The sequence below is a fragment of the Lagopus muta genome, chromosome 5, assembly GCF_023343835.1.
Source record: "Lagopus muta isolate bLagMut1 chromosome 5, bLagMut1 primary, whole genome shotgun sequence".
NCBI lineage: Eukaryota > Metazoa > Chordata > Aves > Galliformes > Phasianidae > Lagopus > Lagopus muta.
The window spans coordinates 23,287,651-23,311,482 of record NC_064437.1 but is presented as its reverse complement, the minus strand read 5'-3'; the positions used below and the strand labels follow the sequence as shown (position 1 = coordinate 23,311,482).

Genomic DNA, 23,832 nt, shown 5'->3' with positions numbered 1-23,832 from the left:
ATGCAGGGTGTGAAATGCCCTCTCCTGCTCTGAACAGGAAGGTTGATCCTTTCTGAGGGACAGATCTGTTAGCATTGAGGCTTAGTCTCTCAGTTGGTGTAGCACCCTGCAGGCACCCTGCAGGCACAAGCCAGCCTGCAGCTCAGTCCTGATGGAAGAAGCTGCTTCTCAGCACTCAGTGGAGTCACTGCTTCAGCCACGGAGGTTTCCTCCACGGAGCTGAGGAGGTGTGTGTGTAAAAGGTGCCAGAAATAGTATAATGTGCATGGAAATGCTCACCAAAGTCTGGAGGATTTCTGAAGCTGCCTTTGACACCTGTGTCTGCAGAGGTGGTTGCTGAGGAGTTGATCAGAGCAGGAAAGCTCTGTGGCATGGGGAAAATCTGCAAGTGGAATTTGGTTCTGACAACCTGAAGTTGCAACCCTTCCCTTTGGATGTTTCTAAGAAATAACATTCTCATGCCTATAGTATAAATATATAAATACCTTTAATAATAGACTTTGGAGCGTACAGTCAGCGAGGAGATGCTGAAATGTTGCTGGGGTTCACTGGAAGCCAGATGGTCAACTTGTCCTTAAAATCTGCCCTAGTTCAATCAGAAATGCCACAGCTGCCTGCTGTGCTCAGGGCACAGACAGTGTTGTCCTCAGTAGCTGCTGTCTGCAACATGGGCTCCTGGTCCAGTGGCCAGGAACAGCCTGTCTCTGGATTCTGGCAGAAGCCAGGCAGGGTACGTATGGGTGCACAGATGTGTCATGGAAGTTGGGTTGTGAACATCTTTGTGGTGCATACCTTCATAGCAAGACTCTTTGGACCTATCCGGTCCTCCCTGAGGAGATGTGCAGACCTTCAGGTTCCACTTGGTCCGTCAGAGAGAAGTTACCAAGGGCCTTCATGCTTCTTCCCAAACTTCAGGTACCTGGATCACTTTTGGGTTGAGCCATTCTCTGTGTGTGTTTTTGAGGGAGATTCTCCTTCAGACTAACACCTCTGAGACCTGGCATCAAGATGTAAACATCCTACCTGACACATGGCTCAGGATCAATACTCTGCAGACAGCTGGGATGGCCTGCGAGCCTTCTCTCTCATAGCTGCTCCTACAGATCCCAAGGTAGCTGCAGGACCTTCCTGCAGTCCAGTTGAGTCCTGTTAGCTTCTTTTGGAAGCCCACCTTCCCTTTATGGCCTTTACCTGCCAGAGAGCATTTACCCAGTTCTCTGCAAAGGCAGTATCTTCCTGGCGTATCTTCCTGATTCAGCACTTTATTTTAGCAAATATACAGCGCGTTTGTATTATATACAGGTACTGCCAAGTGACTAGAGACAACCAGGGTTTCTCTGAATATGAGTGAAGCTCGGATACATTTCTTTGGCTTTCATCTCTGTTGTCCTCAATGGCTTCACACACCCCTTTGTTGAGTGTTAGAAGGATCCATCCTAGCTGCGTAGAGCTCCAAAGAGATGCGTGCGCTATATGAAGCCTGTTTGCATTGTGATTTATCTGCACCCCAGCTGAGGCTTTCCAGAGCCCCAAGGAGGGAGTCTGCCTGTACAAGTACAGCCTGGGGAACAAGCCTCCTACGTTCAAATAGATCAGTAGGAAAAGCTGTACTTTATGTGTTGTTTCATGCCATCATCTATGAGTTGCAAAAAATGGGATTTAGTAGAACAAGGCTAAATGTCAAATGCTGGATTGTGGCGTTCGAGCTGGTTGACAGCATGATGTTATTTTCAGCAAACAAGTAGAGTATCGTGATGAGATCTACTGCGTTGCTGCTGTTCTGGACATCTCGCTCCCAGAGGGGTGGGGCATTCTTGTTTTCTGTATTCTGCATCATCAGCTTCAGTGAGCCCTTCTCCAGGTCAGGAGAAAGAACACCCTTCAGGGACACCACGTAGAGGCCATCACAGGGGATCACGATGGAGCCGTTTATGACAGGAATGGAGGTAAATTCAGCACTGAGATTCATGGCCACTCCTGCAATGCTTTGGCCTGGAACAGAAGAGAGAAAAGATGATCCCATTAAGACAAATATATTCTTGATAGAAGGCAGTTTTATACAGACTACCTGCAGGTAGGGTGGAAGAACATAGGAAAGGAAGAGACTGAACTAGAGAATGGTGCAGACTGGAGCTAGGTTATCATCTGTGCTAGATATACTTGATGTGCAGTGAAAGTTTTCAAGTTCCCATTCCTGAGCATGCTGCACCTTTTGGACTGCAGCTCCAGTTTGTATGAATAATTTCCCCAGGTTTCTGCTTGTATATTATTTATTTACTCTATTAATTAAGACATAGAAGTAAAGCATTCCTACGAGTTTAGGAAGTATGGATTCCTCAGAGAAACAGAAAATAAAAGCATCATATAAGAGGAGGGAAAAGTTATCCAAGCTGGAAGGAAGGGAAAAAGAGCTTTCTCTGGAGATGTGGGTAAAAAAAATCCCTGCCTTTGTTCTTGGATCCTTTTGGAGAAAGCAGGATGAAAGAGCAGTGTAGACAGAAACAGAAAGAATAAATGAACACAGAGCAGAATCTGGAGAAATGAAAACTTTTCTATGAAAGGTTTTCTCTGGGAACGATCAGTGTCAATTCCCAGAGCTATGCTAGAAATGTTCTCCTGCTGTGCTGTGCACCACACAGGGGAGGCTGATGAAAAATCATTGTCATCAGGTCTCTGTCTGCACAACACAGCCCCGTTCTGCAGCGGGCAGACTTCCCAAGCTTTTTCTCTAACATGGCTTCCTGTTAGGTTAGACTGTCGGCCACCATTGTAATATTCACCAAATGCGCAAACAACGTTTTAATTGTGACTTGAAAATTTGAGTTGTTGCTCCTTTTGCTGAGGTGTGGCATGGGGCAAAGCATGCAAAGTACACGGTGCGCTGAGCACTGCTGTTTCTGCCACCATGTGTATGTTCATTTTTCTCCAGGAAATCATTTGCATTTTTCATAAATCAGGAAATCATTTACTTGTTTCAGAAATACCCCAAGAGGGTACTGTGTGTGCTCAGTAAATTCTCAAAAACACATGTTTTCACAGAATCACAGAATGGCCGGGGTTGGAAAGGACCTCAAGGATCATGGAGCTCCAACCCCCCTGCCACATGCAGGGCCACCAGTCTCCCCATTTAATACTAGACCAGGTTGCCCAGGGACCCCATCCAATCTGGCCTTGAACACCTCAGGGATGGGGCATCCACAACCTCTCTGGGCAGCCTGTTCCAGCACCTCACCACTGCCATGGTAAAGAACTTCCCCCTGACATCCAATCTAAATCTTCCCTGCCTCAACTTAAAACCATTTCCCCTCATCCTGCAGTTATCTACCCTTTCAAAGAGTTGACTCCCCTCCTGTTTGTAGGCTCCCTTTAGGTACTGAAAGGCTGCAATGAGGTCACCCCGCAGCTTTCTCTTCTCCAGGCTGAACAAGCCCAGCTCCCTCAGCCTGTCTTTGCAGGGGAGCTGCTCCAGTCCCTGATCATCTTTGTGGCCCTCCTCTGGACCCTCTCCAACAACTCTGTCTTTCTTGTACTGGGGCTCCAGACCTGCACACAGTACTCCAGATGGGGCATCACAACAGCAGAGTAGAGAAAGCCAATCACCTTCCTGTCCCTGCAGGCCACCCCTCTTCTGATGGAGCCCATTATACCATTTGCTTTCTGTGCTGCAAGGGCACACTGCTGGCTCATGTTAAGGTTTTCATCCACCAAGACCCCCAGGTCCTTCTCTGCAGGGGCTACTCTCAAGGACTGCTCCTTCCAGTCTTTTTGTTTTGTTGTTTTGTTCTTTAATGGAATGAATGCTTGTTTTAGTATGTAAGTATGGACAGCAGAAAGCTGCTCCAATTTCTTGTGTTTCATCCCGTAGAGGAAAAGCTCATTGATTAGTTTTGTACATCGTGGCTCTATTCCTCTTTCCTTTGCTCTCCTGGCCTTGTCCTCCACCAACACCACAGCACCAGGCACTTGGGCTACCAGAGCCCCCAGACACCATGGGGATCCATTTGGAAACTGGGACAAGTGCCCCAGAGCACCAGGAGACCCCTGGCTGGCTGCCCACCCACCTGTGTACCGGATGAAGGTCCACTTGACTTTGTCACTGTGAGGCTGAAAAAATAAGAAGAGAAAAAAATCTATGTTAATGCCCCTGGGTCCCATTGCTTCTGCCAGTTTTGCTTTCATTTCTGTTCTGGGAACAGGACGCTGCTAGCCAGCTATGCACCTTGCTTGCTCATACTGGCATTATTATAAAGTAAAACTTTAGAGTAATTCCCAGCCAATCCAACCTTCATCCAGCAGCTGAGCACACCGGGGACATATGGTCCTGCCTGGAAAAACATCCTGGTGAGCGTGATCAAGGCAGACCAAGCAGGAAGGACCGTGGGGTGCAGAACCTCTCTGCATGGCTGCTTGAGTGCAACTGGCAGCTGGGGATGCCTGCCCACAGAGCTGGATGTGCCCTGTCTGTCACCCTCGTGCTGCAGGGCACCAAAAGGTGGTTCTGGCTTTGTAGGCTCAGAACAAGTGCTCTCGGTGCATTCTCTGCACTCCGGGTCAGGCTGTCACAGGATGCAGTGCTCCCAGTGGCTCCCTTAGAAGTGCATTAAGGCATGTTTAAAATCGGTTTGCATTTTACATGTATAACAGAAAAAGTGAATGCAAATAGAGAAGTGGGCATTTTAATGATCAGATATGCAAAGCACCAAGCTGCTGCATTAGATTTTTTTTAAATCAGAACTTAACATCTCTAACACATCTCTCATCTTAACCACAGGAGGCCCAAATCTGCAGTGTCTTCACAACCACAATTCTTCAATATCTTGCCTGACTTAAGAGTGACAGATTAAGCTGGCTGCTGTGTTTTTTTCTCTGCCTATGCTATGGGTTTTCAAAGATGTGTCAACACGCATCTGACCAGCTATCTTTTATATTTTTTACCCCATCTGTTACAGAAACAGCAGCAGTCTCCTCACTGTGAGCACGTAAATAGTGTTGGAAGTAGCAGACTCGAGGGTGAGCACAGACAGACACGCTGACCCGTGGATCCAGTGCTGCACCCTGGCAGAAGCAAGAGGGCAGGGAAGGTGTTTAGAGTGGCAGCCTGCTGTGCTGTATGTGCTGAAGCGTGAAGAGGGTGCTAGCAGTGGGAAAGGTCTGCTCTGGCACCCTCTAGTGCTGTTACAGCTGATGTAGTGCTTGAGAGGCTGGATGCAACTACCGAAGACAAGCTTTTATTGTGTCATCGCTATCTGGTGCCAGATAGAACATTACTGATCCTATCCATCACTGTAGTGGCTTGAGGCTACACTTATTATGTTTCTAGGTGCCCAAATGTACAAGCATCTCACCCTTTGACTCAAGCAGCTGAAATTTCCAGGTAGTTTCCCAACAAAATAGCTAAGTGCAGAACTGCTGAGCTTCTGAGGTCGTGCAACATCCATTGCGAGCTGTCCAGTCTGGCTGTCAGTGGATAGGATCTGATAAAACACGTGCTTGGGACGAGCTTGTGGCAATTCTAAAAAATCAGCCCCACTGTCACTAAGGCTCTTTACATGTTTGGCATATCTTTGGTGAAGTCTTGAAGGACTTCATTATCAACTAATCTTATAAATTTTAGGTGACTGTGCACTGAAAGTGAGTTGTATGCCAGGATTGTGACTATATCTTTCTCATCTACATTAAACCTCTGTAAAATTACTTCCCCTGCACCTTTTCCTGCTCTGTTCAAGCAAAACCATCTTGCAATAGGTCACTAGGAGCTGTTGAGCTGCCAGTGCCATTTATTTTGCCTGCATTCATCACTAGGGGGTTTCACACCCTCTGACTATACCTGCAAGCAGCCTGCCCTTGGTCTTTCCCAGCTGGCTCAGCAGAAGGAGGTAATTTCAGCAGAGATGGGAAGTCACAAGCACTGCATATACACAAGTTACTATTGTTAATAGTTGCTCATTTGGAGGTCACAGCTGAGGCCTGCTCTCCTAGCCACATGGTGATACAAACCAGCTTGCTGTACATTTTTGTTAAGCATGTTCTGTTGTGCAGATTCTCTCATTCTTGAACATGTTTCGTAACATTATTTACACTGTGTTTTTGCTGAGTAGTCCAGTGGGATTTAGGGATTTGTGAGGACAATGGAAAGTAATCAAACATGGTCTTTCTATGAAAAAGCACAGCTTTTTTTTTTTTTTTCTTTGAAAAAGCACAGCTACTATCTAACTATTACAATTAGCATGGCACTGTCCTGCTATGGAGCTTCCCAAGAGCAGGAACAGCCTCTTGGTCACTGCCAGGCCCCAGCTCTCTGGGCCTGCCACCCAGATGGTGCTGTGCCCTCCCTCCCAAGTCTGTCTCCCTGAACTGCCCCCAGAGTCAGGTCTGATTAGCACTGCTCCCTCTGCTTTCTTAAGGTGAGTCCATGGTTATCCTACAAAGCCCTGTAATTCTCATGCGATAAAAGCCCCCCAGGGTATAGCCCATGAGACCTCTCCCACACAGCATGCCCTGTCAAACAGGCCAGGTCAAACAGTGCACTTGGTGCTTAAAATAGTGGGAACAGGTTTTGAGCTTGCACTTAGCAAGTGTTTAAAGCTGGAGGAGTCCTTCCTGATGACTCCCAGGGCCTCGGCTTTTCATCTGCAGCAACTGCTGCTCCTTGAGCACCCTGTTTCAGTCATTTCTATTGAGGAGGGAAACTCCAGGCCTGCATGTCCTTTCCTCATCAGCTTCTGTCTAGGATTTGTAAGGCTGACAGGCTGCGCTGCCATCTTTCTCAGGTGGCAGAAGACTCGAGTTTACGTTTTTACAGAGCAGAGAACTCCTGAGAGTTGAGGGCTTGCAACCAGAGTGGGACCCTAGAGAGGTTTCTGTGTTTCATAGACTCATAGAATTGTTTGAGTTGGAAGGGATCTTTAAAGGTCATCAAGCTCCAATCCCCTGCACTGAACATACAGCTCCATTAGGCGCTGAGAGCCCCATCCAGCCTGACCTTTAATATTTCCAGGGATGGGGCGCCCCCCTTTTCTCTGTGCAGCCTGTGCCTGAACCTCACTGCCCTTATCACCACCCTCATTCAAGCAGGGCACCACAGCTTCCCCATCTCCATTGGCTTTAAATGCAACTTCTCAAAAAAAACAAAAAAACAAATAAACCAAAAAACCCCAACATAGTAGAAGACTGAACTGAATGAAATGTGTTATCTCTTAGTGTTATCAGTGACATCACTGTAAAATGTAACAACTGCTGTGAGGTACAGGACAGTGAAATTTGCTCAGAGCATGAGTGTTTTCATTGCACAGCAAAGCACCTAGAACATCAGGCCGTCTCTCCCTTGCAGTGTCATATGCCTGGCTTGCTTCTCTGTCATGTCTAAGTGAGAGGACAGAATGAACTCTGGTAACATGAAGCACAACACACTTCAAAGTAATCACTACTCCTGGAGAAGATGTGGGAGGGGTAGCTAGTGCATAAGCAGCACTGAAATAGCAGTGAAATCTTGTTGATAATCCACTAGTCTGCAATCGTGTGAAAGATGAAAATGTACTTGCTGCAGGTTTACTAAAAGTTTACAAATCTCAAGCATCTCAGTTAGGCATATTGTCTGCAGTATGTAAATGAAACCCTCTGGTCTCATATTCAGCATCTTTCTCTCATGTAGACACACACAGGCTTGAACCGTCCTCTGCAAATACAGATGGCTGTTCCCAAAGCCCAGTGTGCATGCAGCCTGGGAGCACTGTAGGGTTTCCAGATTCTTGCCAGAGCTGTCACAGGCTAGCTTGCATTCTGACATATCTACCTGCATATATAGTGTATTTTAAAATTCAGGAGAAGTTTATATGCTACCTGGTTTCTGGTCCTTCATTTTGCACTTAATAAAAGTAATTATCCACTCAGACAATCTCAATTAAAAGAGCATACACAAGTCACTGCAAGTCAGCTCACTAGCAGCTGATGAGGTGGTGGGGCTGGAGTCGTGGGGGGACAGACCTCTTCCAAGGGTGCTGCTGCACAGTGCATTCCTGGAACCATCCCACTTCTTGACAGCTTGTCCCCCAGCCCTGTAGCTGGTGACACGGGGCACTATTGTGAGGACAAGAGGTATAAGAAAGGTGTGAGAATTATTAGGAATGCATCAGAACCTTACAGCTAGAATAGGGATAAACCTTTGTCTTTGCTAACGAAACCCCATACTAAGTTCTACAGGCCAGAAGACAGTGGGTTGAACAAGAGCTCTTACCGTCCAGAGTTGCAGAGAATCTGTACCAAGGTAAATCAAGCAGGCAAGCAGTAATATCCACTGAGTGGCTGCAGACACGAGATACAGCGTGTTCCTCTTAGCCTGTCCTTTTTGCCAGCCCTTCCACTCATCATCAGTCATGATGCCAGCAGGCTCCTTTTCACAGTCCTTCTGATCATTGTGCTTTCTCAGTTCCGTATCTGACTGTTCTTCCATCTCTGCCAGCAGGGCAGGGACGAGGAGCACAGGAGGGCCTGTGGAGCACAAAGCGGATGAGATAGGTGCTCCTGCCCCAGGAGCAGAAATGAAATGAACACGCTGCCTTCAGGAGAGGGTTTTATGTGCACAGAGGCAGGCAGGGGAACTTCTTTGTGACTAATCTGAATTTCCCCTTCCTTCTTTCTTTCTTTCTGTCTTTTCTTTATTCTTTTTTTTTTTTTTTTTTTTTTTTTTTTTTTGTGAATGTGGGGGCTGGTTTGTTGCATCCCAGTTCAGTTTTGAGTAAGGGCCTTTGAATGTAGATGTGTTTATGTGTTTATGTCTTTCATAGTTTCAGCTGTGGATCTCTTGATATGTGATGTTTCCAATGGTAGCTAAGAGTTGGATGGACACTGATCTCTCTGAGCAGTCTTTTGACAGTAAAAGCTCTCATCTTTCTGTTCAGCTGCAGGTTGGGGGTTTACAGAGCACTGGCTGCCTGCCTGGTTTGTAGAGTATGATGCTGCTGAAATCTCTTTTCTGTAAAGAAGTAATTAATAGGAGGGAATATCAGACAAATGGAAGTCATGAAGAATTGGAGACAAAATATGTCCTTTCCATTTCTCTTCACCTTTGTCTTCTACCTTTAAGGCCATGGGATGCTGCATGAAACTTATAAGAGAGAAAATGGAGAACTGCTCATGGAGCATCCCTTGTTGCACTCATTGAAACCTGCACCCTGCCCCTACAAGTGGAGGGACACAGCTGGGCCATCAGGCTTCCCTCCTGGAGGATCACTGCCTTTTGGGACACTGAAAACTTGAAATGCAAATCCAGTTTTTCCTATCTGTCCAAGGGCCTGTATTACATGTTCCTCTGCTGCCTCTCCTCCCAACACTCCCCCTTTGCTTAGTCTTCTTGTGACACTCGCACGTGATGTGTGAGTTGATACATGTCAGCTGTCTGCAGCAAGGGCCATCTCCTGCGCATGTTTTGGGTGACAAGATGCAAAGCCTCTTTGGAGGCTGTCCACCACTGCTTTCTGTCACTGTTTCAGACAGATTTTTTTTGTTGTAAATCAGCATATCGTGACTAGAGTCAGGTGCTACCTTCTCCCAGTGAGGATCAGGCCCATTGGGAGTGTTATAATGCATTCATCTGTCAGGTATGAGCTGTCAGAAGTTTCCCTTCCCCAAAATGTTCTCTCTTAACTTGTCAACTTGTCACAAGGCACATGTCCTGACAAACATGTACTCTGCATGCAGAGAAAGCAAGAATCAAGTTTTTTTCATATGTTTTTTTTTCCATTTAAGCAAGGATATTTCTTATAAACATGAATTGAACAAAGGATGGAGTGCAGCACTTGGGTGAACAAACTTCTATGAGGACACACAGCTCCTCAGTACATTTATTCCTGAGAAATAAACTCAGTTGGCAAAAGCTGGTAGATTGAGTCAGGAATACACTGGTATTTGACTTAAGAGCAGGCCAGAAGTCATGAAAACTTACTGAAAAAATGCTCAATTTTAAAATTTTCTGTTACTTCTTGGGTGCATGGGAATGCCTGTCCCACTTCTGCCAGCAGCTGCTCACTGGGGCATGCTCAAGCCCCACGCTGAACCCCAGCTCACCGAGAGGTCCAGGAACAGCCCTAACCCTCTTTCCTTGTCCCAGATATGACTGATGCCATGGTGAGGGGAAGTGATGCTGCCTCTGAGAAGTTCCCTCTGACCTAGATGGCATTGCTCCCAGCACTGAGCTCAGGTTTAGCCAAGACGTGAAGAGGAGCAAGGCAACACTCTGTGGTGCTGCAGAGGCCCACTGAAGCTGTGGGGACACGGAGAGGGAGGTTGTTTGTTCCTGCAAGTCTGCAACATCCTATCTCATCTACCTGCTTCCATGAAAGGTCCCCAGGAAACAGGCTTCATGTTTCCAGCCACGGTGTCCATCCATAACAGGCTTAGTGAAGAGATTTATTAATCTTAGTGTGTCTTCAGAATAGCTTTCCAGTGGGGAAAAAAATCTACCTCTGGGTCCTTCCCCATGACACTATTTTCAGCCAGCTGCAGCTCCTGGCCGTGGCGGCCAGAAAGCTGGGAACAGGCTCTACTGATGCCACAGGAATGGCAAGACATGCTGAGTGTCTGTCTGGGCTGCAAACATCTGCACCTCCTTGTGCCCTGAGGTGCCTGCTTTGGGCACTGCTCAGGGCAGGTGCCCATCACTCGCAGTCCCCATGGCAGAAGCAGGGGAGGAGCACTGTGAGGCAGGCTTGTCCAAAAACCTGTGCTCCTACCTGTAGCGAGAGCCATCAGCAAGGGGCTGCAGAGGCAATCAGCACAGATCTGGTATAGCCTGCCAGTGAGCCTGGCAGTGGTTCAGTGGGGAATCACTGAAAGAGAGAGTAATCTTTACACCACATCTGCCTTCCTGGAAGAGTAGGCACTGCCATGTACCAGAGTAGCTCTGCCAGATGCAGCAGCCCGCTCTCTCCTATTGGCCCTCCAAGGAAGGAAACTGTTTCACAGTTGCTGCTTGGTTTCTACAAAAATACTGGAGATGCTAAGACATTCCAAACCAGCGTGACCCCATAATGCTCATATTCTTTTATGTGCCTTTGATCCAGACACAATGTCTCACTCATCTCCCTTCCCCACTTTGGATATTGCACTGGTTTTGTTTCTAAAAGAATGTACCCTGAAAATGTGGGTGGAGGTTGTGCATATGTATTTCTGAAATTGCTCTGTCATTTCTGTACTCCCCCAGTGCAAGTGTTGCTTTGCTTGGGTTAATGACACAGTCGGCACTGAGGATCGAAAGCTGCATTTCAAGTAATGTATCTGGCATTGTGTCCGAAACAGGAAAGAGGACAGCTCATTCAGTACCATCATGAACAATGATGCACAAACTACCTTCCGCGGTTTTAATTGCCTTCATCTTGTCCGCCTGCCTTGCATATTGAAACCCAAGTGCATGCAGGGTTGGTGGTTTCAAGTACGTGCTATGAGATCCCCTGCTTGCACTCCCACAGGAAATCTTCCTAGCTTCTGGTTTCTTTGTCATCCCAGTCATTTTCCAAAGACATGCTTCCTGCTGGTACTGACAGCAAAATTATTCCTGCCAGAACTGATGGCTAAACCTTGGCTAACGCATATTGACCATGGTTAAGGCTCAGTCCTGCAGTGTCACCCCTCTACCAGATCTTGAAGCTGCTACCCATCAGCGTCCCCATGCCATGAAGCTGCTATACTCCAGCCTGTGGGATGAAGCAAAGAGCATCCTCACCATAAACCGCAGCTCCTGGCCCATTGGGAGCATTGCACATATGTGAGGGCTCTTCTCCAAAGCCTGGGAGACCCTGCAGGCACCCTTCCCAATTCTGTTCCTATTTCCTGGGAAAGTACTCTTAGAACCCCAAAAGGAGGAAACTGGGAGTTACATGGGTCAGATGAACTTCTCAGAAGAATAGAAGAACAACTGATTGAACTGTTTATAAACATCTAGAAAGAAAAATGAGAAGCAACCAGTGTGGGTTTCCAGGAACAAAAGATAAAGTTGTCTTGTGAAGGATAAGAAAGTCTCAGGCACAGGAGTAGCTGTAGGAATTTGTGGTGTCTTTGGTAAGAAGTCTGACTCTTTTTTGTTACACTGATGATTGAAGATCTGTATGAAATCACTGCTAGACAGAAGCAGAGCAAGTTGAGTGATTATTGATAGTTTGGTGACAAAATGGAAGGACCTGTCCTAAATTCAGCACCTCTCTGCAGTTCCAGAGCTCCAAGTGTTTTGAACACAGTTGACTGTGATCTAGGCAACACTGATGCTCCTTTTGAGGCAAGGTATCTCAGGCACTTTCTGGCTCTTCTCAGTAGTCTTTGGCTCTAATTTAAAGGGCTGGCATCTACTTGGAGTGCAGTGCTAGCAGAGATCTGCTGTTGCTCTCGTTGGTGCTATCAGGTAGTACAACTTATACCCAGTGCTGTCCTTTCATGTGCAGTTCCTTATTGTCCACTGACAGCTATCTTTACCTTGGGGGTCTTGGCTCATGCAATCTGATGAAGCAGAATAGCAGGAAATAGCAACTGAAGACTCGTAGTTGTGCAAGAGTGTAGCAGAAATGCTAAGTCACAGCATGAAGCAGTGATTGAGCACCTGGTGGGAAGGCAGGGCCAACCCAGGGGAGTTCAGGTGTGTGCAATGAACCTGAGTGACCTGAAGGGCTGGAGCCAGGATTCACACATTCCCAGACCTCATTTAAGGGCTGGCAGTGGAGGTGAGAGTATCTTGCTGGAGATCTATGCCTACCTGAGACCTTCCAAAGGTAAGCAGTTTTTTTCTTCCTTTGTTTCTGCACCCATAGCTGCTGCATTTAGGTTTGTTCTCCTTTGCTGTAGGGTTGTGTCACTCTATTGCTATTCTTTCAATCATGTTATAGCATTACAAAGAGAAAAAAGCAAAGCATAGGACAGGCAACATTTTCTTCCAGGTCTAGCTGCTCAGCATGTGCCTTATCTAGTGCTCTTTTAATGCTTTCAGGATTAATTGAACTGAGCCAGTCCTACTTATCAAGGTAAAAGCATTTAACCCCAGAATATTGTGCACTCCTGCTTCAGTGTCTTGCAACCATATGAACTATTTTCCATGCTTTGGTTTTGTTCTCATGTGCCATTTTCATGCTCCTCACTTACAGCCACTCTTTGGCTGCTAATGCTCCAAGAATTTCTGTTAGCAGAGGCATTGGGCCAGGAGGTTGTATGATTCAGACAGTTTTTGGCAGTGAAAAGCAGAGGAGGAAACTGTGGAAACGCTGTGAAATTCATGAATCAAATCCTGGGCATCTATGGCTTGGTGCCATTAAGAGTGGAAAAGATCTCTAAGGTCATCAAGTCCAATCATCCAACCACCAATCCATGCCCGCTAATCCATGTCCCTCCATGCTGCATCTCTGTGGTTCCTGAATGCCTCCAGGGACAGTGACACCAACGCCTCACTTCAGAGCGCTGTGCCAGAATCTTTCCAAGTGAGTAGCGGGGTGAGTGGCATCACTGTAGCACCCCTGTGGTTCTACTGCTGCATGTAAGCATGTTCCCCAGGACTGCCACAAGGGTTGTTGTAATCCCTTGGTGAGGAGAAGGCTCTTTTTCAAGAGGATGGTTGCATAAGCCCAATTCCAAGAACTGGCTGCGCTAAGCACAGAAAATCCAGGCAGGATTAGGGCTTCTGATAGTGCCAGCGGGTTTTCCCAACCCTTAGGGACTGTGGTGTGCCCAGCACAGGCCATACAGCATCTGCAGCAGAGCTACATGTTTAATGGCAACATGCTACAGCCGTGTCATGGTGCTGAGCTCCCAGTGGACCACAGTGCAGTCCTGTGCAGTCTCAGAGCTGGGGGAGGTCAGTATCCCCTCACCATGAGCAATGGCATGTTACAGCAGAGCTGTGAGGTTTTAAGGCCAGCTGTACCACTTTTTTACTTTTTTTTTTCTTTCTTTTTTTTTTTTTTTTTTTTTCCACCAGAAGAAACTTTCCAGGTTGACGGTGACCTTTGCCTTGAGCATTATCTCTTTCCAGTGAGCCCCTGTGGATTTTGCTACTGTCTCTGGGTGGACTTCACTCACCATGACTTCAACTGAGTGGGCAGGGGCTGAGTGTTTGCACTGGCACCTCTGAAAGGTTGAGGTGAACTTAGTCATACCAGTTTTCCTTCCTGTTCCTCAGTAAGAAATCATGCCCATAGCATTAGATTGTAAAATAACAGGAGACAAAAGTCAAATACATCTTTCAACATCTTTCTAGAGAAGAGAAACAATTGATGCCAATACTAATAAAGATAAAGCTTCCACTTAAAAACGCAGGTTCTTGTGTAGAGCTGCTGGGCTTGGCCAGTTTTCTCCCAGTGAAGCTTCCTGCAGGGTTGGATGCCCCAGGAAGGGATGTGCAGCCAATGATGCTCCATGTGCATCCCTGTCCTGGGAAGAGTTAAGGATGTGGCTTCTCTTGCTTATCTGGTGCTGTCTTCATCAGTCTGTCTGCTTCCCCTTATTACTCCTATGGGAGTTTTTTGTTTCTAAAATCACTCCCCTTGAAAGTTGCAGCTCCTGATTCTTCCAGTGGGTCTCTAATATTGCATTAAACAGTTGGAGAAGTGTAGGATGAATATTCCTGTCCCAGCTAAACCACTGATAACACCCGTGTAGTGCTATTTCCTACTTCAAAACATGAGTCCATGTGTCTTTTCACAGCTATTTTACTGGGATCAGACAGCCAGCCTTTTCTAACCAGCATACATGTAATACCATTCTATGTGCCTCTCAAGATCATTATCCAGTAGTCATAGGACTTCAGGGACTAAGTCAAAACCAGGTGTCAACAGAATTCTGTTGACCACATAACACTATCTTCCTCACGTACATTATGAACTCTTTTCCCTTTTTTGTTTTCTAAGTATTGTTTTATCATTTTTAACAGTTATCAGTTATCAGTTAAACGTCTGCCGAAATTGTTTCCTTCGTAAACACTTCTGAAAGAGCTCTTGATTTTTTTGGTTGTGTTTTTTGTTGTTTTTTTTTTTTTTTTTTAATTTTTTTTTTTCCACACACAAACTGTTTTTTTTTTGTTTGTTTGTTTGTTTTCCTTCTGGTCAGCTTAGCTCATAACTTCTGCCAGTTTATATTAGATCTGATGAACCATCTGGTGCCTATATTACTGTCTGGGACTGCCCTCTGTTTGCTCACACTGACCATCATCAGACAGCAGTCACTACTTTCTGAGCAACTACCACCTTCAGAGAGTAATTACCTTTCTTTGCCCTGAGAAGCACCTCATGCAGCCTGTCCTGCTGCTGCAGGCACGTGGTGGGAGTGGGCACCAACCTTGCTCAGCCTCAGCAAGGCAGCACAACCTACTCACTGGTGGCTTTCTCTTTTATTCTTCATTCCTTTTATTTATGAAAGATCCAATTGCCTAAATGCAGCTTGAATGGGTTGGGGAGTTTTTACCACAACAATATCCCCATAAGGCATAATCTTTCACCTTTGGACCGATGAAGTCTGAGCATCCAGATGTCCCCCAAGATTTTAAAGCATATCTCAAGCGAATTGCACACTTGGTGTGATGTGAACCTCACAGGCACAGCAGCCAGTATTTCTCAGGTGCCATATATCTCTTGCAGAACTACACAGTGAGCAGCCCCGATGCTGCACGTTGTGCTGGGCAGGACCCCAGCTGCTTGCAGGAACATCCCACAGCTGTGGTGCATGGAGCGCCCACAGCCATCACACAGCCATGCATTTTGGTACGCACGGGGCTCCCCAAATGAGTGCATGCAGCCCCTCTGCACTGTGTGTTTGGAGGGCAGCGAGACAGCAGTGAGAGCCCCAAATGAGTAAGCCTGGCCTGAGGTTTTCTCTGTATTACGCACGGCAGCCCTCGCACTCCGACGGGCTTTAACAGGGGATGGCACTGTGGTTCCCAGCCCTCATTCTGGGAGCCCACCTCACGGCTGTCACCCTTCAGCCCCCAGGCACACGGGCAGCCATAGGAGGGGTATGATGCTGCAAGACGCAAGCATGAGCTGGTACAAGCTGCCAGCCTTGTGCCATGGGTGTTTGCTGCTGACAGATGCTTCGCTTTCTCCCTCAACTGCTGCTTTCAGAGGTCCTTAAGTGAAATACAAACAGCTCTGCTAGGTTCTGGGGAGGGTTCTAAGGACATAAGAACACAGCAGGCTGTCAGGGCAGGTTCTGGGGCCTGCAGGGGCAGCTAGGAGGGAAGGGAGCAGCCACCTGAGTTTGCTTACAGGAGCACCTCTGGGAAAGCCTGCACTGAGGTTGCTTTGTGTTGGGGTTTGCCATATCCATCAGACCAAGAGAGATGAGGATGCTGCAGCACTGACATTCTAGCATTGGCACTGAGCACGCACACAGATGCTGTATGTGCATGCACGGCATGTGCATGTATAGATGTAGTATGTGTATACATGCAATTCATGTATATGTACACAGCCATGCAGCTCAGCACATGCACAATACCCAGCCACTTGCAAACAGCACAAATGGCCTCATCCTATTCCCCTTGCTGACAAATCAGCATGAAAGCCCACAAGCAGAATATATATATATATCTGTGCAATATACATTCCTCCAGCCACTGCTGTGCCACACACAGTGTGTGCAGCCTATCCCCTGACTCCCACGCCACTTACCACAGTCACCAGCCGGCCTGGCTTGCTGTGTGCTAGCACTTGCACACACCATCATGCATCCTGCACCCCAGTTCCTGCAGCTGCTAGGGTTCGATGCTCCCTCCATGTACTGCTGCTTCCACTTCCTTACATGCTCTATGCTTTGAACAGAGCTCCTCACCTGGGAGACAGCTATAAAGAGAGCTCAGTCAGAAGACATGGCACAGCCAGAGCAGCACCCCAGTGCCCTTTTTGTCCTTTTTCCCTGTTTTTCCATGCTTGTTCCTCCCCAGACTGCACTGGTCCCTCCCTTTCTCCTTGTTCTTCCCACAGACATCCCACGATAAGCCCTACACGATCCCCAAAGGCTCTTCTTGGCATTCCATAGCAAGTCTGTGTGCCTTTGGGTAATCAAGCCTCGTGTTTTCTGGACAGACAAGAGAGTGCTGCGCTCCTCGGGGCGGACGCAGGGGCCCTGGGGATATGTCAGAGTCTGATCCCAGCAGTACTCTGTTCTTCTCTGTCTGCTGCTTCTGGAACACACACACTGAACAATACATCCATTTTTTTTCAATAGCTGCAGCCTTCAGGATAGGCTCCTGCGCCGATACTGAGCGGAAAGAACGTTGAGTATTTTTACCATGAGACCACAGGAACGGTGAGTTATGACTCTGGCATTTCATGACAACTTTTTCTTGGTAAATTATCCCCTTCTTGTGTAGTGCTCAGGGATTCTGTGCTTTTTTTAAGTCCATGTGATATTTTTAGACATTCTTTTAGTGCTCTAATTTTAGTAGCTTTTGCAACATATTACTCACTCTGCAAAAGGGAAGAGTTCACTCCCCTGAGTTCTTTCCCCTGCCAACACAAACTCTCCCACTAAGGCTGGAAGAGGAGAAGAGCCCACGTTGTCTTGTTTCACAGCATTTCCTTCCCTTTGGCCCTGCTGCCCGGAGCAGGGAAGGAGCTGCGTGTATTGTATTAACTGCTCTTTTATTAACAGCTGTCACAGCCACAAGAGCTGGGATGCAGTTGGGTCAGTGCAAAAAAAGCCAAATACACCAAGGTGATGCAGAACCCCTGAGCTGTGGGCAGGCTGACCTGTGGGCAGGAGCTAGGAGCTGGTTCATGCCCACTGTGCCAAGCCAATAAGCACACAGAGTCAGAATCCCATAGAGGTCCTTTATTCTTAGCAGCCTGTGGTGCTGAGGCACGTGGACGCATTTCCTTTGAGATTTGAGGAGGAAAAGCATTTGCACATGCCTTAACTTGCTTCAACTTGTCTGACCTGGGTATAGCACTCAGCAAAGTCCCTTCAGGGTTTGCCCATGACCAGGCTGCTTCTCCACCTCCCCAGCCTGTGCCTGCAGCTGTGCCATCTCCTCCAAACTTTGCCCAATGGAACCATCATCAGTGCTCCTTGCACTGGCCGGAGGAAGAGAAACCAGACTGCAGCTTCAGGAGGGGGGCCTGGCTGCCATGTCATGGGCATGGCTTGGAGCCAGCCCTGCCCTAGCCCTTTGCCCTGGCTTGCCCATCTGTTCAGGGCAGGAGCATCCCTCTGGGACAGGCACATGTTCTCCTTAGGGCAGCGCCAGTGACAACCACAGCGCAGGATGTCTCTCACTCACTGTCTCCCCATGACTCAACTAGGTCAACCAAAGGCAGGCGGCAGGCAAGCAAGGAGGCAGCTGTAGTGCGAGTGGGGCTTTCTCAGCTCTGATGGCTCTGGTTGATTTGGCATTTCTTCTGGCCCCAATTTGAAGATGGGAGTGATGGGAAGTCTGATCACACTTTGGTCTGCTCTTTCACACATCCTTAGGAGTTCCCTGTGTGACATATTTATGAACCATTATGAACCTGTGTGCCCAGCAGGCTGGTGCAGAGTCAGCATGGTGCAAGGGTTACCTCCAGCTGGTGTTCCCCTAGGTGGCATGGAGTGTGGAAGTACCCATGAGAGGTCTTGTTGTGTCCCAGATGCCATCACACCTCAGACAGCTCACACAGCACTTTACCAAGACATGGGCACAAGACACTCCCAGCCTTTTTTTGCTAATTCCCCTGCTTGTGTTTCTCCCAGCAGGATTGGCACCACAATAATAGTTATAATGGGTGAGTAGCATTTATGGTTATGCCTCATCAGTGACAACATTGCTGTCTAAAAAATCAGCGTAGGTCTGAATAGAGATGTTGGTTGCTACTGGAAAATAAAGCCCCTGTGTTTTTATGGGACACCCACACCTGGCTGTTGTGATGCATCAGCCCTGCTTGGCAGGCATTGCTTTCCTATGGTAACATTGGAGTGAGTGGGTCCATTTTAAACCCATTGTCCCCAAGGCATTACATCAGGTCAGCAGGAGAGTTGGAACTGCTGCTTCTTGATTTGCTTTGCTTCCCAGTATTTGATATGTTGTTTGTTTGTTTGTTTGTTTTACTGCACTTATGCTGAGAAGCCAAAGTTTTTGTGGGGGGTGAGGGAAGGTAATTGGTGGTTGAACAAAAAAATTTTTAAAAATCCCAGAGAAGTTCAGCTGATAATGCAGTGGAGTCATCTGCGTAGTGCTAGGAGAGGGCGCAGTCATGTCTCTCCAGCCAGTGATATCATCAATACCACTATGACTTGTGCAGAATATAGGTTGGAAGAAACAGAATTGCCGGTGTTGGCTGGAAACGTTCAGGTGCAGTGTGTGTCTGCAGGCAGCTGCATGGCCAAACAGCAGCCTGAGTCACACAACAGTCCCTGGCTAAGAGCTGAACTTGGGTGCTAAAACTCCCCTAGCATGTCCAGAGAGCCGTGGCACTTTCTGGCACTCCTCCAGCTACCATTTTATCCAGCGAATGAGCAGTTGAAACAAACCTTGTCATTCCTAATCGCATCACCCACCTTTGGGAAGCCCTGGTCAAGGAAGGCAGGCAGGCTGCCTGCATCTTTTCACAGTCTCATATCCAGTCCTAGGCTGCTAAAGATTAGGATCCCATCCTCAGCTAGATTCTGATGCAGAGATGTGATCTGGCCATGGGGGAGGCAGCCGAGCGATGAGGTTGGCTTTCAGACTTGCAGGCATGGAGAAGCTGCTGGAGTCACTTGCTGTCTGGGAAGCCAGCTCCTCTGCAGCAGGTGGCTGCAGCAAGGAATCGTGTAAGCTCCCAGGAGAGCAGCGTTGCTCACTGGTGCTTATACTTGTGGTTACTCAGCACTGTCACATGCCCTGGTTGGTATTGAATCCAAGAGAAATGAGTTTGTTTGTCTTGGGTTTCCTGTGGGTTCTTGCATTATGAATTCCTTTGAGTTACTGGATCTTGACTTTCTCTGAGACTAGTGCTCTCATTTACTGCATGCAAGGTCCAAGAGAGGATAAACTACAGGACATGATCATGGGGAGCAGCAGCAGTAGGATGGTGATGGCTCTGTCATGCATCAACTTGATAAGGTCAGCCACATCGTCCTCATGGAGAGCAGCCAAGGTGTTCAAGGTGCAGCTGAGGTAACAGCTCCTTCCCTCACAGTCCCCATGCTCCTGAAAGCAGCACTGTGTTCCCATACAAACTGTAACAATTTGGATGTTTTGAAAGGTCCTTGCCAGCGGTGAGGGACTCCAGACACACTGCTGTGTTGCAGTACTGCTTCCTGTTAGGCTTGCATGTGATTTTCTTTTCTTTAGTGCTTCACCAAGATTCTACTACCCCACTGCGAAGCACATCTCATCTGTGCAGCTGTCTTTGGGAAAAGGGCTATTAACCTCCTGTATTATTTAAAAAAAAAAAAAAGATCTGCAAGCACAGTATCTGTGATGCACAGCACGGGGGTGTGAGATGGTGTTGTGGGTTCGAGCCTGTTCTCACCATTAACCTGTCTTCTCAGGTCTGTGCCAGCACTGGGGTATGCCCCCTGCCCTTGATGTCCCCAACCCTAACCCAGCCACTGCTACCAGCTTCACGCCTGTGACGCCAATGGTTGTGACAGTAGGAAAGATGATCTCCTCCAGTCATCTGGCCTGCAGCCACGTCATCTCTTCATCAGCCTTTGGGGAGTTCTTCCCACCCTGCACATGTCTGGAGGCCGGTGTCCCTGGCCGGGGGCTGCTGCCTTGGGTCTCTGCCCCCAGTGCTCTGACTCACCAAGATGAGTCTGAAACAAAGAGCACTCATAAAATCTACAGGAAGATGTATGCGAAGATAGAGATCTCATTTACTGAGACACCACCAACTCCTCACTGGAACCAGCAAATGAAAAAGTAGCACTCTTGTGCCCAGCAAAACCCCAGACCTGCTTACTGGGTAAAATCTGAGCCAGGTAGGAGTAGGGCACAGCAGAGACATGAAGCAGTGAGCTTCAGGCTAGTGATCCCAGGAGAGAATTGGACGTGAGATGAGGCACTTCAAAAATAGAAAACTCACGTCTGAAATGAGCAGAAAAACCACAGATAGGGACAGGGTGAAGATGTGGCTAAACTGCTGAGGAATTCCCCCCATGGAGTGCACCACGCATCACCGTTAGCTGCTGCCTCCCAGCCCCACACGGCCACCATGGAGCCAGGGGGAGGCTTGGGGGGATTTCTGCAGGGACTGGGGCAGCACATGGGGCAGCACATTGGGAAGCAGAGCCTCACACAGCAACCCCAACTCACAGCTCCATTTCTCCAGACTGTAAATGAGCCAGAGTACAGCATGCACCTGCTTCAGCCGCGCAGGGCAAGTGGCACTGCTATCATGTCCTGACATGCCTGAGACATGCCTCCATGCTCCGCTATCTGAAAGGGATCCTTAGCTTTCTTCCCTCCCTTGTTTCAGTTTTGAAAGCAGCAGCAGCTCCATACCACAGACGTGGCAGGAGATGCTCCTACAGTCCCCTCAGTGCCCGGGCGAGAGGTCAGCCTGGTCCACAACTTCAGCCCAAGGCAGAGGGCAGCGTGAGGCTGAGGCCACACTTCCAGAGGGACTGGATGGTTGTTTTGAGAAAACACTGGGCAAGGGCTCATTCCAGCCCCTGCTGCAGTGCAGGCTCTGAGGGGCATCCACTGTTTTTTTTCCTCTACAGTTGTCATTGTTGGAAACCATTAAGGAATGAGCCAGCAAAGGCCCGGAAAGATTCCATGAGTAATAATCTTGGAGCTTTGCCCAGGCTTAATAACAGAATAACAAACAACAAGAACAAAGGGAGAGCAGGCTGTGCACCAAGAGGTCTCCCGTGGCTGCAGGATCTATGAAGTCCATGCTTTTGGTTGAGACCATTTCTGAGACTGTGATGGACAGAGGGGTTGGGGTACCAGGAGCACTCCCTTATTGCAATGCCAGCAGAGGCACCCCTAGAGCCATGCACTACCCATGGCTCTCTGGTGCTGCCCTTGTACCTCAGGGCTGATCTGGAGGTGCCTGCAGTGCCCACAGCCCTGCAGAGCTCAGCTGAGGCCAAGCCTGAATCCAGCCCCACAGGGCGCTGTGGGAGAAGGCACGGGCTCACACAGGGAGCTTTAGAAAAGGGAAACGTCGTGTTATTCCACAGCACATGCAGACACACGGCTGTGGTTAAGCACCAGCTCTGAGGTATTGCTCATTTGCATCTTGTGCTACCTCAGGCGCTTTGATGTCTCACGTGAGGTTCTGGTGCCCGGGCTGCCTGGAGCTCCCGCACAGCCCAGCAGCATGGCTGTGCCTGTGCTGCCCTCCAGGCCACCTGTGTGGCTCTGTGCCCTGTTCCATCCCCATCCCTGCAGCAGCAAGTTGCACCAGCAGCAGCACAGCACCCAACAGCCTCAGTACCGCTTCCCCACTGCCAGCAAGGGATCCAGGATCAGGTGGGTGCCTGTGTCCCCTCAGGCACAGGGAAGGATGCTCCTGCCTCAGCTTATACCTTTGTGTTACTGCTGTTCGGTGAGGCACACCCCCGTGTGATCCCTGCTAGATGCCACCTACCAGCCTCTACTGTCAGAAAAGGGCCACTCTATCTCCAGAGCTTTTTGGTGCTCACCCATCAGGTATGGGCTGCTCAGACCTGGAGGAGCCAGAGAGCTCCTGTTCAATGACAGACAGCAGAACAGGAGGGAAGATAGCATTCTGTATGTGGCACACCATCTTGCTCTCTTCAAAAGTATGAATCCATCCACCAAGCCCCTGGAGGCTGGGACTGCCCCACTGGGGTTAGTCAGTCCACAGAACCACAGTAGGGATCAGCTGGGCTGAGCAACAGAACACAGTACCTTCAGCATGACAGGGCTCTCTGTGTGTGTCTGTACTCATGCCTATACAAAGGTGTTTGTCTTTTCCTCTTCTGTTTTTTTCTAACCATGGGTGTCCTGAAGTCTAAAATAATGCAAACTGTCCCTATTATTGCCCAAGTGGAGTGAGGACAGCCCATACACGTACCTCTCTATGCTGTTTTTTTCTTGACAGCTTCAGGAAGACGGTATTAGGAACCTGCAGCACCCCACAATGCACAACCCTACTTCCACACACAGGTGAAGGGGACTGCAATATTATCACCCACTCATTCTATGCCTTCTGCCTCTCCGATGCTTTGCTGTCTTCCTTTGGGAACAAGGATGCTGAAGATAGCAGGACTACACCAGCTGTTTTGGAAACAGGATGCTCTGCTTGAGCGTCAGCAGTGCTGCCTTTGCAGCAGGCAGGAGTGAAACTGAGAAACCCAAAGCAAAGGGATAATGCAGCTGCTGTGTGAACAGCTCCAGGATGCTGAGCTCAGCTGTAAGTGGGGGTGTGGGGACAGGCAGTGGCACATCCTTGCCCTTCAAATGCGGGCCAGGAAAGGGAACCATACCTCAGCAAGGCACCTCGCACAGGGACCAGGCTGCTCCATGGGGCACTGCACTGCTGTGGGGCAGGAACAGGGCCAGCCACAGGAGGGATGCACACAGCTGCAACACAGGAGAAAACTAGAGGTGAGGTGCTGACAGAGGCAGCCCAGAAGAGGTGGAGGTGCCCAAGACTAGGCTGGATGGGGCCCTGGACAGCCTGATATGGTGGGAGGCAGCCAGCTCATGGCAGGGGGTTGGAACAGGGTGAGCATTAAAGTCCCTTCTAACCAAAACCATTCTGCAATCCTATAAAAGCCTACTTAAGCCCAAAAGACTTGTATCTGAACATCAACCCTGTATGTTTTAAGTGGATGAGGATGGAGAGAAAGCTGGTGGGTGAGCATTAGTCTGAAACCAAAACTTAATCTGTGACACGCTTTAAAAACAAACAAATATGACAACTTGAA

At 48.3% G+C, this 23,832-nt stretch overlaps 1 protein-coding gene and 1 long non-coding RNA gene across 3 annotated transcripts; one reads left to right on the top strand and one right to left on the bottom strand.

Annotated features, from left to right (window-relative positions):
• Positions 1-234: 234 nt before the first annotated feature.
• Positions 235-19,963, bottom strand: TNFSF4 (TNF superfamily member 4). 2 transcript variants are annotated; one of them, XM_048944541.1, is made up of 5 exons: positions 19,498-19,963; positions 16,635-16,805; positions 8,234-8,487; positions 4,062-4,104; positions 235-1,992 (listed from the first exon to the last, which is right to left on the bottom strand). In XM_048944541.1, exons 2-5 carry the CDS (start codon positions 16,738-16,740, stop codon positions 1,637-1,639), a joined length of 759 nt encoding a protein of 252 aa, XP_048800498.1. In that variant the 5' UTR covers positions 16,741-16,805; positions 19,498-19,963; the 3' UTR covers positions 235-1,636. The 2 variants fall into 2 exon arrangements, with proteins under 2 accessions (XP_048800498.1, XP_048800500.1); XM_048944543.1 differs by lacking the exon at positions 19,498-19,963 and having other exon boundaries at positions 16,635-18,772.
• Positions 12,769-20,582, top strand: LOC125693091 (uncharacterized). The gene is made up of 4 exons (XR_007376981.1): positions 12,769-13,451; positions 17,191-17,271; positions 19,957-20,098; positions 20,476-20,582. It is a non-coding gene; the product is annotated as an uncharacterized LOC125693091 (long non-coding RNA).
• The last annotated feature ends 3,250 nt before the right edge of the window (positions 20,583-23,832 follow it).